Source organism: Haematobia irritans, chromosome 2, assembly GCF_050003625.1.
Source record: "Haematobia irritans isolate KBUSLIRL chromosome 2, ASM5000362v1, whole genome shotgun sequence".
Taxonomy (NCBI): domain Eukaryota; kingdom Metazoa; phylum Arthropoda; class Insecta; order Diptera; family Muscidae; genus Haematobia; species Haematobia irritans.
Window position 1 is genome coordinate 233323388 of NC_134398.1, and position 22876 is coordinate 233346263.

Sequence of the window (22876 nt, forward strand, 5' to 3'; positions counted from 1 at the left end):
AAATTTCAACGCGAAAAGCGAACATAGTACTTACCTTAAGTCTGTAATATTTTCACTTAGGAATTTAACGGGAATCAAATTTTCAATAAAAATGAAAATAACTTCAATTTACTTTTTGTTAAGTGGCAGTTAGAGCCTAACACAGCTACATGAAAATTGCCGTTAATGTAATCTAACGTATCTAGTTCACTCGTAATAAAAAGCATACATATCAATGCAAACTAAATTCAAAATTTTTCTCCACAAATAATCTTAGTACTGAAGACATTTACTATCTCCAATAAACGCCAAACGCAATTGTCATATGATCAGCCTGTAAACAAAAGTAAACGACGCCGGTAATGCTAGACGCCGCCAGCAATAATCTGTCGGCTTCATGCTCTCAGTAACAACTCTTTGCGGAAATCCAATAACTGTTAGTTGCTCAGTTTGAATCATGCGGTAAGGTAGTACTCGCCCATTGATGTAATCCGTACACTCATCGGATCGCTTTTGATTATCGCAGTTGCTAGCTGGGACACGTTCGCTTAGATTTATCGGTTTACTTAAAATTATATCTCAGAGATAATGTCGTTGATAGAAATCAACGAAATCCAAGCTATACAGAAACTAAGAGATTTGTATCTAAACAATTGGCCACAACACTGTGTCGGATATTATTGCTTGGATAATTTTCTCAACTGGAAGAAGTTGCACAAAACCAATAACCACTTGAAAATATACACAGTGAGCGGTAACGCTGAGGAGAATGAGGAAGAGAAAGGCCTCTACGTTATTATTGATCGATATCAATTGTTTTGTGGTTCTCTTAATACTACAAAGAGTTGCGTTAAACTCACAAACGCTTTGAATGAATTGGATTGGTCAACCGGCTTTAAGGTGAGTTCATTTCGTGAGTGCCATCGACCAGCGGTGTTGAGTGTGGTTCAAAACAAAAAACTGGAGTGTGAATACGATAGTCTAACTCTGATGTACTACATGGCACGAGATACAGCCAAACAGTTGGATATATGGTAAGTGCAAGTGCAGCTATTAATTCATACACCGTAAAATATTAACATGCTCATCTACCTGAAATGCATGGTAGTTGTTTTGTAATAAATGTCAAAACTGTATTATTGGCATACATAATACCATAGAGGTCCATTACGGTTCTTAAATTGCATATTGCCGAAAATATTTCGTTTTTCTACCTTAAGCCAATCAAGGCATAATCTAATTAACAAGACGAAAACATATTTTTAACTTCATAGCAAACTATAACAACTGTCTTGTTTTATAGCTGTCCTAAAGGATTTTATGTTAAGCCCTTGTCTTCTTCTACTGATGCTAATGTTATCGACGACTTATGGCCAAACCGCCATGATGGTTCCCTATTTCTGATACAACGTCTCATAGATTGGAACACCAATATGGGTGTGTACAAAGAGGAGACCAACGAATTAGTGGCTTGGTGTTTACGGTAATTCGAAATATTATCTACTACTTACCCAAATATGCTTATCCTATGTGTTTTAGATTGCAGGGTGGCTTTCTCGGAGCCCTACAGGTCAAAGATAATTATAAACGTTTAGGTTTGGGAAGCGTTGTAACTAGAGCCACATCGCGTCGCTTAGCTGAACAGGGTAATGATGTAATGGCCCTCGTTAACGAAACTAACCTGCCGTCGCGAGGAATGTTTGAAAAATTGGGGTTCGTTGTTACCGACCGCTGCTATTGGTTACGAACCTTTCCCACCATTAAAAATTTCACGTGGCCAGAAGGAGAGTAGACAATTAATTAAACAATCATATCATTTAGAAGAATTTGCTAAATTAGTTGTAATTTTACCATTTTTTGAGATATTAATCAATTAATCTTTTTGTTTTTTTTTTGTAAATTTATTTTTGTTTGTTCTCTAAAGTTTTTTAAATAAATAAAATGAAAACATAACAATTGCAAATTAGCACGTAAACTACAATAACTCATTCCTCACCTAGGTATTTTCTTGTAACTTCGTCGGTTACATAGATGTTATTTATGCCGTAGTCTTGTTGCCCTCTTCGATTTCCTTCGTCGTTGATCTCTCGTGGCAGTATAAATCAACTCTCCGTTATTTTTTTCTACGCTCTCCCATCTTCATAGTTCTCCTTTTCGTTTTCTTCTCCGTTCTTCTTCGCTATCATCATCGTCATCTTCTTTGCCATCTTCCTCGTTATCTTCCTCTTTATCGTCTCCGTTATCTTCATCGCTTTTCTCTTCGTAATTCTCTTCGTTATCTTCTTCGTAATCCGCTTCGTTATCTTCTTTGTAATCTTCTTCGTTGTTTCTATTTGACTTTTTCCTCTCTCGCTTTTCCACGGATTTCTTCATAGAGGGATTGTTTTCTCCTTCATTCTACTCTTTGATGTAGAACACCTTTCGCTTGTTCATTCTTTCTTATGAAAGGTTCGAAGGACCAAAAATGAATAAAAGAGGTCTGCTCTTTTGAAAGTTGATAAACACACCCATTTTATTTTACATTTTTCCCTTACTTTATATCTTACAAACTATTTCTCAACCTATCCTACTTTCTCTTAGCATGCCATAAAACTACTTTCTCTTAGCATGTCATAAAACATGTTAGTTTTATATCCTGGAAATCCCATACATTAAACTATAGGTAGCATAAATACCGTAACATATACACAAAAGATAATACACAGGATCAAGGAGGTTTAAGCTACCCATCCCATATCTACAATTCTACCTGCTATGGACACATCTGATTTAGAGTACAGATAGCAACATGTGTTTGCTTATGATAAATGATGTTTGAGAAATTCAAACAGCCTCGGACAATTGAGTTTCGCGCAATAAAATGGCAATCATTTACCCCTCTTTCTTACTCTCACTCTCTTTCTCTTACTGGCTCTCTTTCGTTCTCTTTATGATCATTACGATGATCACTGTAACCTCTTTTTAATACAAAAAACACCACTTTAGGATTTCGATAGTTTAGTTGATATTTGTCCGTTCGTCGCCTTGCTTGTCGGTCGGTTTTAATTTCAATCCGCATAAACTTTTCCAAAGACACAAATACATACACACTCCCACACCGGAAAAACCTCAATAAAGAAGAACAAAGAATAAAATATGAAACAATTGCAAATTTTAAAAAGCATTGACGATTTGAAACTATTGCGCGACTTGTACAACAAGGAGTCATTGGCGACTCGTCATGGTCACTACACTCTGACGAATTTTATTCGGTGGTTTGAATTGAATCCTCTTTTGGATTTTGTAAAAGTGCATGTGATAAAGAATGCATGGCGCCAAAGTGGTTTCTACATAATAGAGGTAGGTAGTGGAAAATGAGAAGTAACTCAAAATCAGTTAAGTAACAAAGGTAAAACATTTACTCCATTCAAGGACCAATATCAACTCTTTATCAACTGTGTAACATTCGATCAAGATGAAATCTCTACAGCTCTCAAGTCCTTTGATTGGACTCGTCCCTATAAAATTACAGCCCTACCGGAAATACTCATGGACATAGTGGAAGAAACATTGCAAGGACTGGAGGTGAAATATAGGCATACGTCACTTAGAACGTATGAACAGGACCGTAATGCAATGCAGCTCAATAAAATTCCGTAAGTAACGCTGAACGTAGGGCATTAAAGTTGCCAACTATGCAATATAAGTATATGCCAATGTTTCAAATAAACTGAGTCAGTAGTTTGTCCAATAATGGCGAGAATGTAAAATATATTTGTTTCATAACTGACAAATTCGGCTTGAAACAAGATCCGCCACTAAATACGTAATTCGGTGATATACTAAATCTGAACCGATTTTCTTTTTTTTTTTCAAAATCAATAGCGATAGCTTTTAAGCCAGCCTATCCCACTTTAATTCAGACATTTACTTTCAACAAAAACTAGTAGACATCGTTAAATCATCCATACATATGATTTTGAAATTGCTATGATGTCATCTTATCGGCCTTTTAACTGCCATGTAGGAGATTTGTCCTTCTCATAAACGCAAACATTGAAAAATATCATTGCCACTAAACTGTTACCATGCCGTATTTCATTCTTGCTAAATTGTAAAAAAATTTCATTCGGCATTCAATTTTTTGATTTTTATTCCAGCGTTTAGTTCATAATTTTTTTTATAAAAATAAACTAAAAAATAAGTTATTTGCAATTAAAAAATACGTTGATTTTATTATCAGATTAACAATGGGTTTTTATGTACATTTAAATTGAACATACAGCCTTCCTAGGTGGTGTTTTTATTGTTAATTATTATAATAAATTCATTAACAAACCGGTTCATTTCAGTTTAATAATTTTTTATTTCTAATTTTCTCTATAATTGCTACAGTTGCCCCGAAAAATATGAAGTTCGACCCTTAAGTGTTCCTGATGCAACTACCATCAATAATTTATGGTATTCTCGCCAAGAAGGCTCCTTGGACTTTCTCGAAACTTTAATCGCCTACAACATTAGCCTTGGCGTCTATGCCAAAGATACCAATGAGTTAATAGCTTGGTGCACAAGGTAAATATCCCATAAATTGTATTCGAATCCATTCAAGCATCCATCGGTTTGCATGTATTTCAGGTGTCCTTGTGGTTTTTTGGGAACCTTACATGTTCGTGAAGAATATCGCAGACATGGCCTAGCATCGTTGCTCATCCAAGAATTCTCCCAGAGACTGGCAGAGGAAGGGGAAACGGTTCGAGTGATGATTAATGAAATGAATCGAACATCAATGAATCTTTTTACTAAATTCGGATTTCGTCTTCACGAAAAGGTCTTTATATTATTTTGTGAACCAAGAAGTAGTTAATAAGTGTTTTTGTTTTATTTCTCAATGGTATTATTCTGTCCTCATATTCTTAAATATCTAACTAATGTCACATAGTAAACACATAGTTAACAATAAAGACTTTTATCCTTTTTTGTGGGGTGTGTCTTAAATCTAAATGGCAAAGAATGCCCGACTTATTATTTGTTCGATTCGAACTTATGGCTAAGACATTCATTTTTGGTATTTGGCTTTGATGTTGGCAAGAGATAGAAAATATGGCTTTTAAACAATTTCCTCTGGAGTTGGAACTTCCGCTGTATCGGCTGGCGCTTGCATTTCCTGATCTGCTGGCTCACGTTTTACGATCTGTTTCATGCATACACGGAAGTAAAATTAATAATTTGATGAATAAATCATTTGCAAATAGACCAAAATACATGCAAATCCCAAAATGTTCTGATACATTCTTAAATTTAAATCGCTTAATTAACTTAAAAATAATTTATAATAAAATTTTAATACCAATCATATACATATATTAAGGTGGCTACTAAATCCTTGCTCCACAATGGAAATAAAAATAGGAAAACTAAAAGTTAATGAAAATATAAAATTTCGAGGCAAATCACATTATAACTTGGAATAGAATGGTCTGCAATACCAATTCAACAAGTTTTTCTACTTAAAACTTATTCTTGAAGATACAAGACTGTCACTGTGAAAAGTAAACCAACTAACCACTTTTATGAGCTACAATTAATCGATTTTGTTTTCCATAATAAAAATAAAAAAATTTTTGGGCTGATCAAACTTTAAGCGTTGTACAATCGCAAGAAGTAATATGCATGCGAGTTATTATATGCTGACATGTAATTTTTCCGAGGCGAATTTAAAACTAAACTGAAAAAATATAGTGAGGTCAAAGATTTCGTTGCCTTAAAATTCGAATGCAAATTTTACTTCCTTGTTCAAAACTTTTCAATGAAGAAAGTTTTGTTGGACTAAGTTCAACTTGGCTTTAATAATTCTGAAAAAAAATTTCAAAGTGTAAGAAATTGTCTTTAAATTTTTTGACTTTTTGTAACTTGACTACAAAAAAACTCCGTTCAAAAATAGGACATGTTTTCAACACTTTAAATTTTTTACATGAAACAGCATAACTTTTACTTGAAGTCGAGTCCAAATTTGGAAATTTAAGTTGTTGTTAACACGTTTTTAAAAGACTTGAAAACACATGAAGAAAAATCTGAAAAAGCGAATGAATAAAAATTTGTTTCCTAGTACCAAGTATACAAAACTAAAATTTAAAAGGTATCCTTATTTCAATTACCAGCTTCTTTGGCTCAGAATTAATACCAAAATCATTAGTGTAAAGACAAATCGTGGATAAAGTTAAGCCTTCACTATTTCAAATATCTATTATTATTATTTTTATGATTTTATTTTAAATTACCAAATTGAAACATGCACGAGGAAGAGAAATCCCTAAAAACCATAATTACCATGATATATAAAGTGAGGGAACGTCAACATTTTGAACTTTCGATTAGACAAACCGTACCCGTAGTTTTTATATGTATTTTATTTCAAATTTATAAAACCATACATGCACTCATATAAATCGCATCAATGTTGCCTGGTATTTTGGTATACACCCAGAATTAAATTATGGAAATTGCATACTCAATGAATGATTTTAAAATTCTACCTTGTAATTTGAATAAAGAAATTTAACTCGAGTCAAACATTGAATTGGAGTAATTTAATAAAAAATAAAATAAAAAATGGAACTGACAGGCAATTTAAAGTTATTGTCAGAAATTCGCATACGATAGATTTTTTCTGGATAAGAAGTATGGATAATTCACCCTTATTCCTGAAGTCGCCCTCGCTCTCACCATCGCTTTTTGTCGTCTGTCGCTTTTAAGTCGTCTCGTCATTCATTTGGTATTCCTGCGAAGTGGCGACGGCGACGACGACGATTACTTTTTGTACCAATTACAATACTCGGTAATAAAAGGCCAATATCACTAGAAAACAATCAGCTGATGTGCAAAAAAGAATTTTGATTTTTTCGGTTTAAAATATTTTTATTTCTGACGCAATTCTAAGTCGGAAAATCAAGAAAAAATATTTAATTTGACGCGGAAAAAATGTGGATATATATTCGAGGACAGTTAAAGCTTTCAAAACTACAAAAATGTCGACGACGCTGAGATCAATGGCACAAGGATCATCGTGTAAGAAAACAATCAGCTGATGTGCAAAACTGAATTTTAATTATTTGCGTTTAAAATGCTGTTTGTTTGTAATCCAATGTTGACTTGGAAAATCAAAATAAATGATAAATTTGACTCGGGAAATGATTTAGATATCTACATTAGGGCAATAACAACATCCGGCATATACAATTTGAACGACGTTGACATTATGTGACCAAGGATCATTCAAAGTTCGACACAATTGTTACCTAAGTTTGGGGCTAAATTAAATACATTGGCCTTGAAGGATTTCTATTAAAAATAAATGGAATTGAAAATCAACACGTTTACTTTAATTGTACAGTGTTCTTTTCTATGATTTGAATGTGATGACCATAACTGCTATATATACTGATTTTTCCCCATTTTTTTTAATTGTTGAAGATTAGTAACTTTACCTCTCACCAATTTCCATCCAATTACATTTATTTTTCAATTGTTAGATTAATAAAGTCTAAAAAACTTCTTCAAAAATTAAACACTAAACTCGTCGATGGTAAATTTAAAGGCGACAAAAAGCGACGCTGTTAGCGACAAAAAGCGACACCAGGAATACCGACTTTCTTCGATAGCAGAATATATCGACGAACGGAATACCAATTAGTGGCGACTGTCGAAAAGCGACAAAAAGCGACAGCGAGGGTGACTTCAGGAATAAGGGTGATTATGTATCATGTAAATTATGTACATTATCTATAAGTCCTGATTGTATCAAGATAACGAAAATATGAATAAAGTGCATTACTACTACACCCAGAGAAAAGCCATCAATTTCGCTTGGTATTAGAATTATTACCAGCGAATGGAACCGCTTCTAGAGAATTTTTGGCGGGGGCTATAGTCCATCTATCTATAATACAAAATACAATGGAAAATAAATAGGTAAGGTAGGTAAAATAAATAGGAACATTTTTCCCCGTCAGTACTATTTCGCTCCAGGTTTGGTCAATTATCACTACCACTTTGCTATTGATAGTGCAACAATCCCGTTTGATAAAAGTCTATACATTCCGGGAATAGTTTGTTACTAACTTTAGATGTCGATATCGAAAACGATATTAAAACGAACTATTCTAATACGAGGCGATATTGATGACTTTTGTCTAGGTGTATACCAAAACTTATTATCCTTAGAACATAAGGGGGTTGGTTCATTATCGATAGCGAATGACACTGAATTGAGTATGTATGTAATTAATTTTACTCTGGTGCATGGTGAAAATTTCTTCATCTTTTTGGAGTATGTATTTGCATTGGAGCTTTCGAGATCGTCGAGACACACTAACTATACCTATTTAAAAAATTCAGACCATAAAACCAATTTTTTTTCTCAGAGTATTAATCATGCTGAACGAGATGGCTTCGTTATATTGATGAAATTTAGGTTAGATTGTATAGAAAATGCATTTTAAAATATGTACCATTATTCGGGATCATATGGACATATAAACAAAATATAGTTAACCCTTATATAATTAAAAGTTCTTACTACTCAGCATGAATTTAGTACATGTCAGCAATTCATGCACTAAGTAGAAATTCCAACAGTAAGAAATGCGATGATGATAAATATGACTTGGGTCACCAAATGACCACAAAATAGTATAAGGGTTAAATTTGAGTCAATGAAGTTTTTCATTCATATTTTCTTTAATAGTAAACAATGTTAAATTCATTACATTTTATTTTATTTGTAAACATCTGTGATAGACTCAATTTTTATTAAACTTTCTTTGAGTGTTAAGATACCCCCGAACATTGGCGACAGAAATTTCAAAATGCATTTTCTTTACATATGCATGCAATAAATGAATTGATGTGAATAAATATTACAATAAATTTAAATGGGATTCACCACATTTTGTGATACATACACATAATCACACACACCCACACACATAAACATAAATATAATTAAATAAGTCGTAAAATAAATATAATAAAGAAACAACTATAGACAATGATCACATTCCGCTTATTCATACTATATCGCAATGAGACAAAACTTAGGGGCGTTTTGCTATAGGCCCCAGAAATTCTGTTGGACGACACATAACACAACAAAGGCTATACAGATACCACTCAAAAGGTATCCTTGGCCAAGACAATCACTCTGATATTTTTTTCTCTCTCTCTCTCCCTCTCTTTCAATTTTGGTCCCTTTTGGTGTTAGTGTGGATAGAATTTCAATAAAAAAAATCCCCTCAATGATTTGGGTAGTTGGTGGAGTTATTATTCATGCTTCGATTCCCTTGTTGATGTGGTAGAGTATACAGGACGTTCTCTTACTTTAAAGCAGCGTATTTTGAAGTGGTTACACATTTCACGAACCTGTAATGTGGAAGGTGGTCAGGGAGTTGTATACCAATCTATGCGAACACCATTACTTACCACTCCTTGACCATAATGCAAATGTGCTGCTGTCACAAATATCGTCAGACCTTGGACAATCCATCGCTCAATATTTGCATCAATTTCACTGCCCATTACCTGTTTATACCATGGAAAGCAACTGACCGCGACTGTGGCCACCAATGGCCACATTAGAATATTGAATCCATCGCAACGTGTATCGGACATTTGAGCCACTATTAGGCGACACTGAAATACACAAATTGAATAGAAGCAACAGAAATACTCATGGAAATCTGATATTATGGCCATTCAATGGCATTTGTAGCACATACCGCTATATTCGAGAAAAGAGTACCAAATAAGATGAACATGATTCGAGGTTCCAAGTTGATGACTTTGTTGCGTGAAAATAATGCCCATATTGAGGTGATGACAAATAGCCAAAGGAAAGCAAACATGGGACGAGCTGCTTCCATGAAGGGTCTCATTTTTCCAGTTTTGTTTTTATATGACCTGAAAGTATTTCAAAAAAAGTTTTAGCAGTATCTCTTGTCACGTCGTTATCCCTTAATTATTGGGATATTAGGGTGTTCCAAGCAGACTAACGAATGGATGGGGTTTATACCATCGTGTTTAGTGGGTGAATAATTTGATCAGACCATAAGAACTATTTGAGGGGATATTAAAATTGTAAAAATATGTTAAGTAATAAATTTGAACGAAAAACTAGCCTGCTTGATATCAGCCTAATATGAAAATAGGCTGATATCAAACAGGCTGTGCTTGTATTCCAAAAATTTGCTTTTCAGTGTTGATGTGTGCACAAGCATATTTGAATTTTCAAATTTCAAAATGTTCTGCAACATGAATAGAACTTTCAAAACATAGCTATAAGCAAAACATTCAAACATCAAATAAAACAAATATCAGAACATAACCTACCCATATTTGGTTGCAAACGAACGATGTTTTGAAGGTTCTATTCGAAACCAAGCATCAAAGTTGCAAGCATTATAGAACCTGTATGCATGTTCTGAAGTATTTGCAACATTTTGTTATGCTTGAAACATCTTCTAAAAGAGCTGAAAGCAAAAAATTAAATGCTGGGACAGTTGGTGCGTGCGTGTTGGTGAAGATTTAGCATTTTTGGTTTACATTATTTTTTTGGAATTAAGAAAACATCTTTACTTTGTAGTATACGCTATAATTTGAATTTTTAAACTGGCATTTATTTGTACGTGAAAAGCTTTATTAATCTACCGCGAAAATGAAATGAAAGATCTAAATCCTAATTTTAATTTTATTGATCCCAGATTTAAGGCCATATAGGTTTTTTTAAAGAAGTCGCATCTTTGGCTTGGAATCAATACCAAAATCCTTAAGGGAAGGTCAAAATCTTTGGATCCAAGTAAACTTTTTTTGAATGTAAAATCCATGTGATTATTTTATTTATTTATTTAGGATTATTTTCATTTTTAATCCTAAAAGTTCGACTCTAGAAATAAACAAAATTAAATCACACCAATGTGCTGTGCAGCTTGAGGTTCTGTAGAACATGCAAATTAATGTCTTTGATATAGTGTCAAAGAAAAAAAATGTTTTTATTTTTTCTTTATTTATTCATTTACAAACTTATTCTTCTGAACTCTAGACTTAAACTGCCTACTTAATATCTACAACCATCGCTTTTCATACATTTTCCAATATTATTATAGACGCAACGTCAGCTAAATTATGTTCCCATGCCGTCGCGATATATCGTTTTACAATTTGGCTGACCGTTGATTCAGCATTTAGTAACCGCGCGTGTATGAATCAAACATGCAAAAAAATATTACAGGTATGGGGTAACATACCTTAACTCCTCCCCCTGTAAAATCAATCGTCCCGATTGTTAGAAAGTTGGGAGTTCATTTGAGCTACAAAATCTTTGAGAAGAATTTTCACTAGTAGAAGTTTTTGATTTGATTTCTTCGTTAACTACTTTTATAATATTAACGTCTGAGTGAGATTTACTTTTGTACTTGTAAATAAATAAGCAAATTACAAAAATTAATAGGGTAAATAATCCGATATTAGTAGAAAGCATTACATTTCCTTTGGTAGATATTAAATTTATTTTATCAATATTATTAGCTTGTAGATTTTTCATCAATTCTAAAGATAACACTTCTTCGACTAGTGATTTATTGGAAGACATTTGTAAGAGAGGTGGAAGGGGTTTGAAATTTGAAATTTCTTTTGAAACGAATGTTTGATTGTCTATCTTTATTGATTCATTATGAAATTGTATTAAATATGTTCCCGATAGTTTATAACTTTTATCTTCGGATATTTCAATGGCGCCGTCAAATTTATTCAAAAAAATAGTTCCCGGATATAATTCTTCTGTTTTAGGAACGTGTTCATTATTAATAAAAGTACAATTATGAGCTTTGTTTCTAAAAAGTGATGGTACACAATTATTTTCACTTATGTCTATGAGATTATCATTATTGCAAATACATAATTTATTGATTTCAGTACAATTATTTTTGATTTCAAATATTTTGTTCTTACATTTAATTACAATATTTGTATTAATTTTTATGATTGTATTATTTTGTTTAACAGGCTTAATTAGTATTTTCTCACAATTTGTGTGGTCTATTGATGGCAAGTTAATTATATAGATTAGTGATGAGTGATCAGAAGCGATTTTAATCGTTGCGAATCCTAATGCTTCCTCTAAATTATTGTATGGAAATTCTTCTACATCCAAAAACTCTTTTATTTCATTAATTTCCTTTTCAGACAGTATAAACGAATTTACTATCCCTACCTTAGCCCATTGCAGAGCATATTCTATATTTGTCAGTTCAGTTTTTAAAATGTTTATTTTTGATCTTATAGAATCCTCTATAGTTCTTTGAATTTCTCCTAAGGATTGGAACGTCTTTAAAATCTTGTTCGTAGTATTAGTCAGTAGGTTTATTCTTTCTATTATGTCCTTATTTATTATCCTCTGTCTTGCGTTATTTCCCAATAGTCCGTTTATCTTTTGTACTACAATATTATGATCGTCATAGTCTGGTGAACCAGCAATCCATTTCCAGGCTGATCCCAGTATATTAATTGAACGTTTGGTCCTTGGTCTAATTTTTCTTAACTGTTCATTCAACTGGTCAATGTCGTGTAGTAAAAATGGCAATATGGAACTGTTTCGTAAAATTTTCTCATGGATTTCACTTTTCAGGTTGTCAATGGTTCGTCCGTATTTGTCCAGTTCGATAATGTGAATTAGTTTAAAATTTCCGTTTTGAATTTTAGCTTGTCCTATATGGATTGTTACTAGTTGTGAAGTGGAGTAGTCTAGTATTTGCACTTCAGCTTTACAAATTGTGAAAAATATAAGCAGTAGTATCATAGAAGCCATGTTCTGAAAAAAAATTATTTTTAAATATTTGATTATGTTTTAATATTGTCTTTATGAATTATTCTGTCGCGATATTTAATTCTTATTTTATTACCTAAATCTTCCTTAACTATTTGCTTTTTAAATCGTGGTAATAACTTGTTTCTTTGTCCTATGATTTTCTCGTAAACCGTGTCACCTGGTTGATAAGTTTTTATTTGATTATCATTGTTCCGTAACAACATTTTTTCTTGAGCCTTTTTTAGAATTTCCATTAAATTGTGTTCTACCTTATTAAAAAATATATCTGTGGGTTTATTTTGTGTGACCGAATGGATGGTTTTATTGTATTGTTGAGCTGCTCTATAGAATGTTTCTTTATCTCCCAATAAGTGAAATTCGTCCTTGATACATCTAGCTATTTCTATTAAGGTAGAGTGGACTCTTTCTACTTGTCCATTGGTTGTACTATGGCGAGGTGTGCAATAATATAGTTCAATATCTAATCTGTGCAATAAAGATTTAAACTGCGGACTACAAAAGCCTGGTTCGTTGTCAAGTGTTATTTTTTTAGCATTTGGAAAGCCCTGTAGTAATTCTAAAAGTTTTTCTCCTAGGTTAGTTTTATCTTCAATATCTTTAATTATTAAAAATTTCGAATACGAATCAATACAAGTTAGAAATTTTAATCCTTCTGCATAAAAAATATCAACATTAAGGTACTCCCCCTCCTTGTTAGGAATTGGAGCCTCTCCAATTGGAACTTTCTGTGGATGTCTATTATATTTATTTTTATTACATATAGAACAATGTCTGATATATTCCTTAAAGTGGTCTGCCATTTTTGGCCAATAGTACTGTTTATATACTTGTTTATGGTTTTCTTTACAACTACGATGAGCTCGCGAATGTGTTTCCTTTATTATGCTTTGTTGGTCGTCTTCATTTATTACATCAATAGGAAATATGCGGGTAAATACAAATTTATTTGAAAATACGCTCTTTACAGTTTCTTTAAAATCATATAAATCTTCCGGTGTACAGTGTATCGCTGTCACTAAATTTGGATTGATATATTGCAAAAGAATGGATTTTAGATTTTCCCTAGTATCGTATTCAATAATATGACGAGTCCTTCCGAAGTTTACTATCATTTGATGTAATGAAAAATTTGACTTGCTTAGCAAAATTAGTTGTTTGAATTCATTTAAAGGTTTTGATGTTTCGGGGATGTTAAAATTATCACTACTTTCTGTAGAATGTTGGGTGTCCTGCAAAGAGTCTTCGTCCGAAATATTATTCAAATATTGTCGCGAAAGGGCGTCGGCTACCACGTTGGTAACACCTGGTTTATAAATCATTTTTGGCGAAAATTCTTCAATAAAGGAACGCCATCTTTTTATTTTTGCATTGGGATTTCGAGTGGACACGGCAAAAGTTAACGGTTGGTGATCTGTATGAATTTCTATATTTGAACTACCATATAAATAATTTCTTAAATTCTTTAAAGCCCAAACAATGGCATAAAGCTCTTTTTCATTAGTCGCATAGTTCCGTTCGGTTGAATTTAAAGTTTTTGATATAAATGTAATCGGTTTACCGTCTTGGCTAAGAACAGCACCTACTGCTTCATTAGAGGCATCGGTGGTAAGGACAAATGTTTTATTAAAATCAGGTTGGACTAATTCTACTTGTTCAGAAAGTATTTTTTTTAATTTTTCAAAAGTTAACACACCTTGTTCATCTATATTAATTTCAATTTTCTTTGACATATGTTGCGATACCTTTCCATTTTCACCAGATAAATATTTTGTCAGCGGTTTTGCTATGTTCGCATAATTCTTAATAAACTTTCGATAATATCCTATCATTCCAAGGAAACTTCGGAGTTGCCTTAGTGTTTTTGGTAAAGGATATTCATTTATTGTTTCTATTTTCTTCGGATCTGTTTTTATTACATTCTGCGCAACTACATAACCTAAAAATTCTACTTCTTTCTCATAAAACTTCGATTTTTCCAAGGAGATTTTCATGTTAGATTCCTTAAGTTTATTTATAATTATGTTCAAATGTTCAAAATGTTCCTTTAGAGATGAGGAGTAAACAATTATGTCATCTATATAAACATGACATATTTTCCCTATAAATTCTCGCAGGATATCATCCATAGCGCGTTGGAAAATACTTGGACTGTTTTTAAGCCCAAAGGGTAATCTGATAAACTCATATTTCCCGTTGTTGACGGAAAAAGCGGTTTTCTCTATGTCCTGTTCTTTCATCAAAATCTGATGGAATCCTGATTCTAGATCTATGGTAGAAAAATATTTTGCTGTACCTAAATTCGACAATATGACATTACAGTCTGGAATCGGATACTTATCACAAACTGTTTGTTCATTTAGTTTTTTATAATCTATTACCATACGCAATTTTGGTGTTCCGTTTTCATTTGTTCCTTTCTTTGGCACTACCCATATCGGGGAATTATAAGGACTTTTACTTGGACGAATAATACCGTCCTCTAGTAACCGTTTTACTTCATTATTAACAAAACTATTAGCGGAAAGTGGATAAGGATATTGCTTGCTCCATATTGGCGCTTCAGCAATTGTTCTGATCTCCGCTCTAATATCTGTTCTAAATGGCAAATTCATATCTATACTTGAATGTAGTTTTTCTATATAACGTATAACGTTCCTTCTTAAAACGTTTATTGATTCTTGTCTTTCATCGAAAAGGTTTTCACTTTGCAACTTATTTATAAAATTTTCATTAGAAAAATCATTTTCACTTGTATTTTCACTTAAATTTTTGCTTGTACTTGGTTCACAATTTATAATTTTTTCGCGGTGTTCACCACAAATAAAAATTCCTTCTTTAAAATTCAATATAATGTTGGCCTTTTTCATAAAATTATAACCTATAAGAATATCAGCTTCTAAGTTTGATATTTCATAGAATCGCTCTTTAAAACCAAATGCTATCGCATCATAAAAATGTTCAATGATGGTAAAACCATTAATGGTTTTTACCCTCTTCTTAATAACTAGGTCCTGTCTGTTTGCTAAAACTCCAGGTTTGCAATAGCAGCTTGTTGCGCCGCTGTCAATTAAAATTCGGAGGTTCCGTCCTGTTGAGGCTGTCCTATAGATGTAGGGCAGTCCTGACCTACTTCTAAAAAAGATTCCTCGTGAAGGTTATTCATTCGTTGTGCCTTGTATTGTGGTTGAAAGCTATTTTGAGCACTATTGCTTATTGGTCTTTTAATTGTATTCACATTAAAATGATTTTGTTGTGTTTGTGGGAATCTATTGTTATAGTAAAAAGGTCTTCCTTGCCTTTGGTGTGTTTCATTGTCACGATTATATTTTGGATTTCTATTTACGATATTTACTGAACTACCTATTTCCATGGGTTCAGGTTTTTGCTCTGATTGGCGATTGTTAAATTGAAAATTTTGATCCTTTCGACCATGATTCGGAAAACGTAAATTATTTTGTGTCTTAAAATGGTTAAAATGGGGTTTACTGAACTGAAGCGCGAAATTTGCACGAGTTTTATTAGCTTCTAGTTCTTGAGCTTTTGCCAATGCATCAGGCAAACTATTTGGTGAGACGGAAAATAAAATATCATTTAAGGGGGAATTCAAACCTGTTACAAATACCCTGAGCGCGTATTGTCTGTTCCTGTTGTTCAGTTCCCTAGTTAGTTCGGAGTTCGTTCCGTGGGTCATTATCGTTTTGTTAATCAAGTCAGTTAATTTTTTATTTACTTCATTATAGTAAGTTAATAGTGGTTGTGGTCCTTGTCTCATGATGCTAAGTTCTTGTTCAATAAGGTGTAAAGGTCTTTTGTCTGCGTATGCAAAATCTAATCGGCTAATAATTGCGTCAAAATTTAGTACAGTCCCGTGATTCGTCAGTGTGTCGTTAGCTTCATCTATTATCTTATTTCGAAGTATTGTCAAGGCAGAATAGTAACGTTTGCTGCCTCTGGTATACAAATTCATAGAATGAGTTGCGGCCTCACGCCAGCTAACATACGAATGTTTACCGTCAAATGTTGGCATAGATTTTACCACATCTAACGGTTCGTCACAACGGATCGCAATGTTAATTTTTTCCTCTTGAAACTCACTAACTATATCGGACGATGTTAGTTGCCCTAAACATTTGCTCAACTCCTCAATTTTGGCTAGCAAAGGATTTGTCTGTGCTTTGATTAAAGCTTCTATTTGGTCAGACGTTGCCATTGTCTCTGTAGTCAAAGAACTAAACAAGTTGGATAAGTTATTAATTTCTGAATCCAGCTTAAAAAGAGTAATTTGTTTAGAAACTCAATCACAATCCTTATCTTAATGTTCAAGTAACTTAAAACATAAAATTAGTTTTTTTCGTTAAAGTACAAATTTTTACGTAATTCACAAACAAATTTAAATTAAAGAACAATTTTTAAAATAAATTACAACAGGATCTTCAAAATCTAAATTAAATATAAAAATAATCTGCTTACATTCAATAATTGTAGCTCTCCTGGGAAGTGGTGTTCTGGCAATTATTCTCCAACAAAGTTCTCAATGTAGTTGTCCTCACTGCAAGTTGTTATTGGCACTTCATTGCAATTTCCTTACTTAGAGTAACTCTTGAAGTTCTTTATTATTATTTTATTCTTTCTATTCCACCGCACAATTTTTGGGTTTTGCTTTTATTGTGTTTTTTTTTTTACAGGATGATTCACTTATAGTTACTTCTTTTTATAAAAGAGTTTATTTCTGGTTACACAGTTTATTTCGTGTTGTTTTTTTACACGTTATTTCAAGTTTTTTTTTTTTTTGAAGGGATAATTTTTCTTTTTACAATTGTTCACTTTTTCCTCCTTTTTGTAAGGATACTTATTCTTTATGGTTATCCTTACTTTTAAATTTTCAGGATATTGTTCTTACAATTTTTCACTTTTTTCTCTTTTTTGTAAAGATACTTATTTTTTGTTACCACTATGGTTATCCTTACTTTTAAATTTTCAGGATATTGTTCTTAAAATTTTTCACTTTTTTCTCTTTTTTGTAAAGATACTTATTTTTTTGTTACCACTACCGTTATCCTTACTTTTACATTTTCAGGATATTTTTCAACGATAAGGAATCCTTATTTTTGTTACCGCTACCGTTATCCTTACTTTTACATTTTCAGGATATATTTTTTAACGATAGGGCATCATCCCGGTTGAGCCCCCAATTAATGTCTTTGATATAGTGTCAAAGAAAAAAAATGTTTTTATTTTTTCTTTATTTATTCATTTACAAACTTATTCTTCTGAACTCTAGACTTAAACTGCCTACTTAATATCTACAACCATCGCTTTTCATACATTTTCCAATATTATTATAGACGCAACGTCAGCTAAATTATGTTCCCATGCCGTCGCGATATATCGTTTTACAATTTGGCTGACCGTTGATTCAGCATTTAGTAACCGCGCGTGTATGAATCAAACATGCAAAAAAATATTACAGGTATGGGGTAACATACCTTAACTTGCATAACCCACGCAAAACATTTATAACCCAAGTAGCAACATGTTCTATGCAACATGTATTTGATATTTGTTATGCTTGCTTTGGTTTCGATTGCCTTTTGTTGTGCTTGTGTTTTCAAGCCATGCTGCCGTCGAACGATGTATTTGTTCGGTTTGTTTTGCGAAGCGCTGATGTTTTGAATGTTCTATAAAAATTCAAGCCATTTGAAATCGCTTTCAAGCATACTTGTGCAGACCTTTAGTGTGCATTGCCTGATACAACTTAAACTCTTCAATTTTTCAGGACGACATAAATAGATACTTTAGAGGATCTAAGATCAATATGTCGATAGCTGATAAGATCAATGAAATCTATTCATTGAGATATTCTGAATTTCACTCCAATATTATCAGTTTACCGCTTTAATCTAAATTGTTCACCTATGACATATTTTATTTGAATTCAAATTTCTTTTATCATGGAAATGACAAAATAAATCGGCATCAATTAAACAATCTATTAATTGATTTAATACATTTTGTGAATAAATATTGTTTTCTAATTTAGTTAAGAATTTAATTAAAAAGGTTTGGCGCTTTTTTCTCTTTACATATAGACTATTTGTAAAATGTATGGTGTATAATATGAAACCTTACATTACAAAGCGGTATTTGCAATAATGCTAAAATGGTACGGAACTGGTTTAACAATAAATAAAAATATACATCAAGCTATTAAATGCAAAAAAAATATTGATAATAACATCACTAGCAAAAGCAGGTTGCTTTTATTAATGATCTTGTATGTATTGAAATGACGTTTAACTGACGTTAGAGCAAAAGTTCTAACTACTCAAGAAGGAGTACAAAATTTTATACAGTTACACTAGTTTACAAACAAAAAAATTCATGTACACTTGATGAAAATCAACCTTTCTTATGTATTTTGATCTGCTGAATTCGAAAAAAAATTTTCAATTTTTTTTTGAAACAGTTTTTGAGATATCCCGTTATTTTTAAATTTTCGCTCTTTTTTCACTAAACACAATATATCTCGAGTTAGAAATGTCCGATTATAACGTTGTTGGTACTTAAATGAAAGGTTATAAGATGACCAATAATCGTGTGTAAAATCTGTGATAAGTTAAGTGGTTCAATAGCAATGCGAAAATTCAAAATCGTATTTTACAATGGACCTTTTGCGCCAGAAAACTATAAACCATTTAAAAAATAAAAATATAACTTTGCCATTTTTCAGTCGTTTTTCTAGTTGGTCTTATTACTTACGTTAGAGTATCGACTATACGACCATGAAAAGAATTTTTTTTTAAATGGTTTATACTTTTCTGTCGGAAAATGTCCATTGTAAAACACGATTTTTTTGAAAATGATATTTGAAATGATATCGCATTGATATTTGATATTGATATTGAACCACTTAACTTATCACAGATCCAATTACACACGATCGGACATTTGTAACTTGAGATATATTGTGTTTTGTGAAAAAAGAGCGAAATTTTAAAAATAACGGGATATCGCAAAAACTTTTCCATGAAAATTATTTTAAAGTAAAGAAGGAAAAGGGATATGCTTGTACAAAAATGTATTTAGGCAAAGCTAACTATCGAAAACCTTTTTTCGGGAGGTTCAAGTGTAATTTACTTTGGTTTTAGTGAACTACCCGAATTTATTCTGATAATTGGTTGATAGTTTCGCCGCAAGTAGAGGATGCTGATGGGTTCCAAAATGGCAGTCCATTCAACCAACTTGCTGTGCCCAAACAAATTTGACAAACTTACTTTTCCTCTTGTACTTTAGTCAACGCATGGAAATAATATTTAAATGAACGGAGATAGTTCGACTAAAACTAATTTTGCGATTTTTTTGTTTAAGGTTAAGGAGACACTTATACTTTGAAGTATCTGTTATAATGTAATTTTTCTGTACTTTAATAAAATATCAAAATCTTCCTATACAAGTAAACTTTTTTGCGTGTATGTAGAATATAAATGCATTTATAGTTCTCATAAACATAAACTCACGAGAAACACATAGGAACTTATTTGTTATCAATGAGTGCAATCCTATTCCATTTTCATCATGATAAGCGACCTCTATCTCATACAAAAGTTTGTGGAGTTTAACTCAACAATAATGGATCCATATATAAATGTGTTGTCGGAATTTGAGATTCAATTCAAGAAATTGGGAAAAATCAATTCTATGTAATGGTTTGTTTGTAAAAATCGGCAGATATCCTTATTATTAAATATTTAAAATTGAACATCATTTGTGACTTATTGATGAAAATTTGCAAATTAAAAATAAGCGAACATATATGTACAGAACGTCGTTAATGCAATATTTGGTACGACGTCGGCCAATTTCCCATCTTCCTCTTGTACTGTTTTTGGTTTGTATACATTTATTAATAGAAGAGTGCAAATGTTAAGCGCTTACTAGTGAAATTAGTTTTCGTCATCGACCATAATATTTTTTGTTGCTATTTAAAACAGATATCGAAAAATTATGTTAAATTAAAGAAATTATTTCACTGGCTCCATTTTAATAATTTTTTGCATCTAGTTATGTATAAATTTAATCGGGCTGCCACTTTAACCTAACCTAACCTATGTATACCTCATAACCTTTTTATACCCTCCATCATAGGATGGGGGTATATTAGCTTTGTCATTCAGTTTGTAACACATCGAAATATTGCTCTAAGACCCCATAAAGTATATATATTCTGGGTCGTGGTGAAATTCTGAGACGATCTAAGCATGTCTGTCCGTCCGTGCGTATGTTGAAATCACGCTAACTTCCGAACGAAACAAGCTATCGACTTGAAACTGGGCACAAGTAGTTGTTATCGATGTAGGTCGGATGGTATTGAAAATAGGCCATATCGGTCCACTTTTACGTATAGCCCCCATATAAAGGGACCCTCAGATTTGGCTTGTGGAGCCTCTAACAGAAGCATATTTCATCCGATCCGGCTGAAATTTGGTACATGGTGTTAGTATATGGTCTCTAACAATCATGCAAAAATTGGTCGACATCGGTCCATAATTATATATAGCCCCCATATAAACCGATCCCCAGATTTGGCTTGCGGAGCGTCAAAGAGAAGCAAATTTCATCCGATCCGGCTGAAATTTGGTACATGATGTTGGTATATGGTCTCTAACAACCATGCAAAAATTGGTCCACATCGGTCCATAATTATATATAGCCCCCATATAAACCGATCCCCAGATTTGGTTTGTGGAGCCTCTAAGAGAAGCATATTTCATCCGATCTGGCTGAAATTTGGTACATGGTGTTGGTATATGCTCTCTAACAACCATGCAAAAATTGGTCCATATCGGTCCTTAATTATATATAGCCCCCATATAAAACGTTCTCCAGATTTGACCTCCGGAGCCTCTTGGAGGAGCAAAATTCATCCGATCCGGTTCAAATTAGGAAAGTGGTGTTAGTATATGGTCGCTAACAACCATACCAAAATTGGTCCAATCACACAAAAATTGGTCCATATCGGTTCATAATCATGGTTGCCACTAGAGCCAAAAATAATCTACCAAAATTTTATTTCTATAGAAAATTTTGTTAAAATTTTATTCGGTTCATAATAAAACGTTCATCATTGTCAAAATTTTATTTCTATAGAAAATTTTGTTCAAATTTTATTCGGTTCATAATCATGGTTGCCACTCGAGCCAAAAATAATCTACCAAGATTTTATTTCTATAGAAAATTTTGTCAAAAGTTTATTTGTATAGAAAATTTTGTTAAAATTTTATTTCTGTAGGCATTTTTGTCAAAATTTTCTTTCTATAGAAAATTTTGTGAAAATTTTTATTTCTATAGAAAATTTTGTGAAAATTTTATTTCTATAGAAAAGTTTGTTAAAATTTTATTTCTGTAGAAAATTTTGTCAAAATTTTATGTCTACTTTGTCAAACTGAATTATATACGTATTGGATCGATCTTTTTTGATTTAATATATACCACGTATGGACTTACATACAATTTAGAAGATGGTGTTAGGAGGTTTTAAGATACCTTGCCATCGGCAAGCGTTACCGCAACTTAAGTAATTCGATTGTGGGTGGCAGTGTTTAGAAGAAGTTTCTACGCAATCCATGATGGAGGGTACATAAGCTTCGGCCTGGCCGAACTTACGGCCGTATACACTTGTTTTACCTCATAATCTTCTAATTAACTTTATCTGCCTAAATTAGTGAACCAAAAGATCGAATCTTATCGGTCAATTCCTACATTAGAGATGATACCCATTTCATTTGTTTAAAACCTTTCAAACTATTTGTATACAGTGCGATATCGGAAGCTAAAATAAACAAATTCGTAAGACTATACTCACATATAAATGTTTTTAAGAATAATGGGATGACTGGTCACAATACCCGACCCAATCAATACAACTTCAAAGATATTTGCCATGGAAATATTATAGGCTGCAATACGGTATCGCCAAATTCCTGGTCCAACTATTGTGGTCAAGAAAAGAGTTAAGCTTACACCCTGCAATGGTGAAAAATT

At 32.5% G+C, this 22876-nt stretch overlaps 3 protein-coding genes across 14 annotated transcripts in view; 2 read left to right on the forward strand and 1 right to left on the reverse strand.

Annotated features, from left to right (window-relative positions):
* The first annotated feature begins 411 nt into the window (after positions 1-411).
* LOC142227389 (uncharacterized) lies at positions 412-1942 on the forward strand. Its single transcript, XM_075297917.1, has 3 exons — positions 412-1013; positions 1283-1462; positions 1519-1942. The coding sequence occupies exons 1-3, from the start codon at positions 568-570 to the stop codon at positions 1769-1771; spliced, it is 879 nt and encodes a 292-aa protein (XP_075154032.1). The 5' UTR covers positions 412-567; the 3' UTR covers positions 1772-1942.
* A 1033-nt stretch (positions 1943-2975) lies between these two features.
* On the forward strand, positions 2976-4959 carry LOC142227390 (uncharacterized). Its single transcript, XM_075297918.1, has 4 exons — positions 2976-3318; positions 3391-3614; positions 4354-4530; positions 4594-4959. The coding sequence occupies exons 1-4, from the start codon at positions 3115-3117 to the stop codon at positions 4820-4822; spliced, it is 834 nt and encodes a 277-aa protein (XP_075154033.1). The 5' UTR covers positions 2976-3114; the 3' UTR covers positions 4823-4959.
* LOC142227388 (ethanolaminephosphotransferase 1) overlaps positions 4816-22876 on the reverse strand; it is a 29170-nt gene continuing 11109 nt past the window's right edge. For all 12 annotated transcript variants that reach the window (XM_075297916.1, XM_075297914.1, XM_075297908.1 and 9 more), the window contains 5 exons: positions 22698-22858; positions 9732-9912; positions 9436-9645; positions 9334-9375; positions 4816-5149 (listed from right to left, as the gene is read on the reverse strand). In XM_075297916.1, the coding sequence (XP_075154031.1) occupies positions 5066-5149; positions 9334-9375; positions 9436-9645; positions 9732-9912; positions 22698-22858 (678 nt within the window). In that variant the 3' untranslated portion in view covers positions 4816-5065. The remainder of the gene's footprint in view (positions 5150-9333; positions 9376-9435; positions 9646-9731; positions 9913-22697; positions 22859-22876) is intronic.

Coding starts and splice junctions, on each gene's coding strand:
- LOC142227389 (XM_075297917.1), top strand. CDS start 568: ATGTCGTTGATAGAAATCAACGAAATCCAAGCTATACAGAAACTAAGA. Junction 1,014..1,282: donor GCCAAACAGTTGGATATATG/GTAAGTGCAAGT, acceptor CTTGTTTTATAG/CTGTCCTAAAGGATTTTATG. Junction 1,463..1,518: donor TTAGTGGCTTGGTGTTTACG/GTAATTCGAAAT, acceptor TATGTGTTTTAG/ATTGCAGGGTGGCTTTCTCG.
- LOC142227390 (XM_075297918.1), top strand. CDS start 3,115: ATGAAACAATTGCAAATTTTAAAAAGCATTGACGATTTGAAACTATTG. Junction 3,319..3,390: donor GTGGTTTCTACATAATAGAG/GTAGGTAGTGGA, acceptor ACTCCATTCAAG/GACCAATATCAACTCTTTAT. Junction 3,615..4,353: donor ATGCAGCTCAATAAAATTCC/GTAAGTAACGCT, acceptor TAATTGCTACAG/TTGCCCCGAAAAATATGAAG.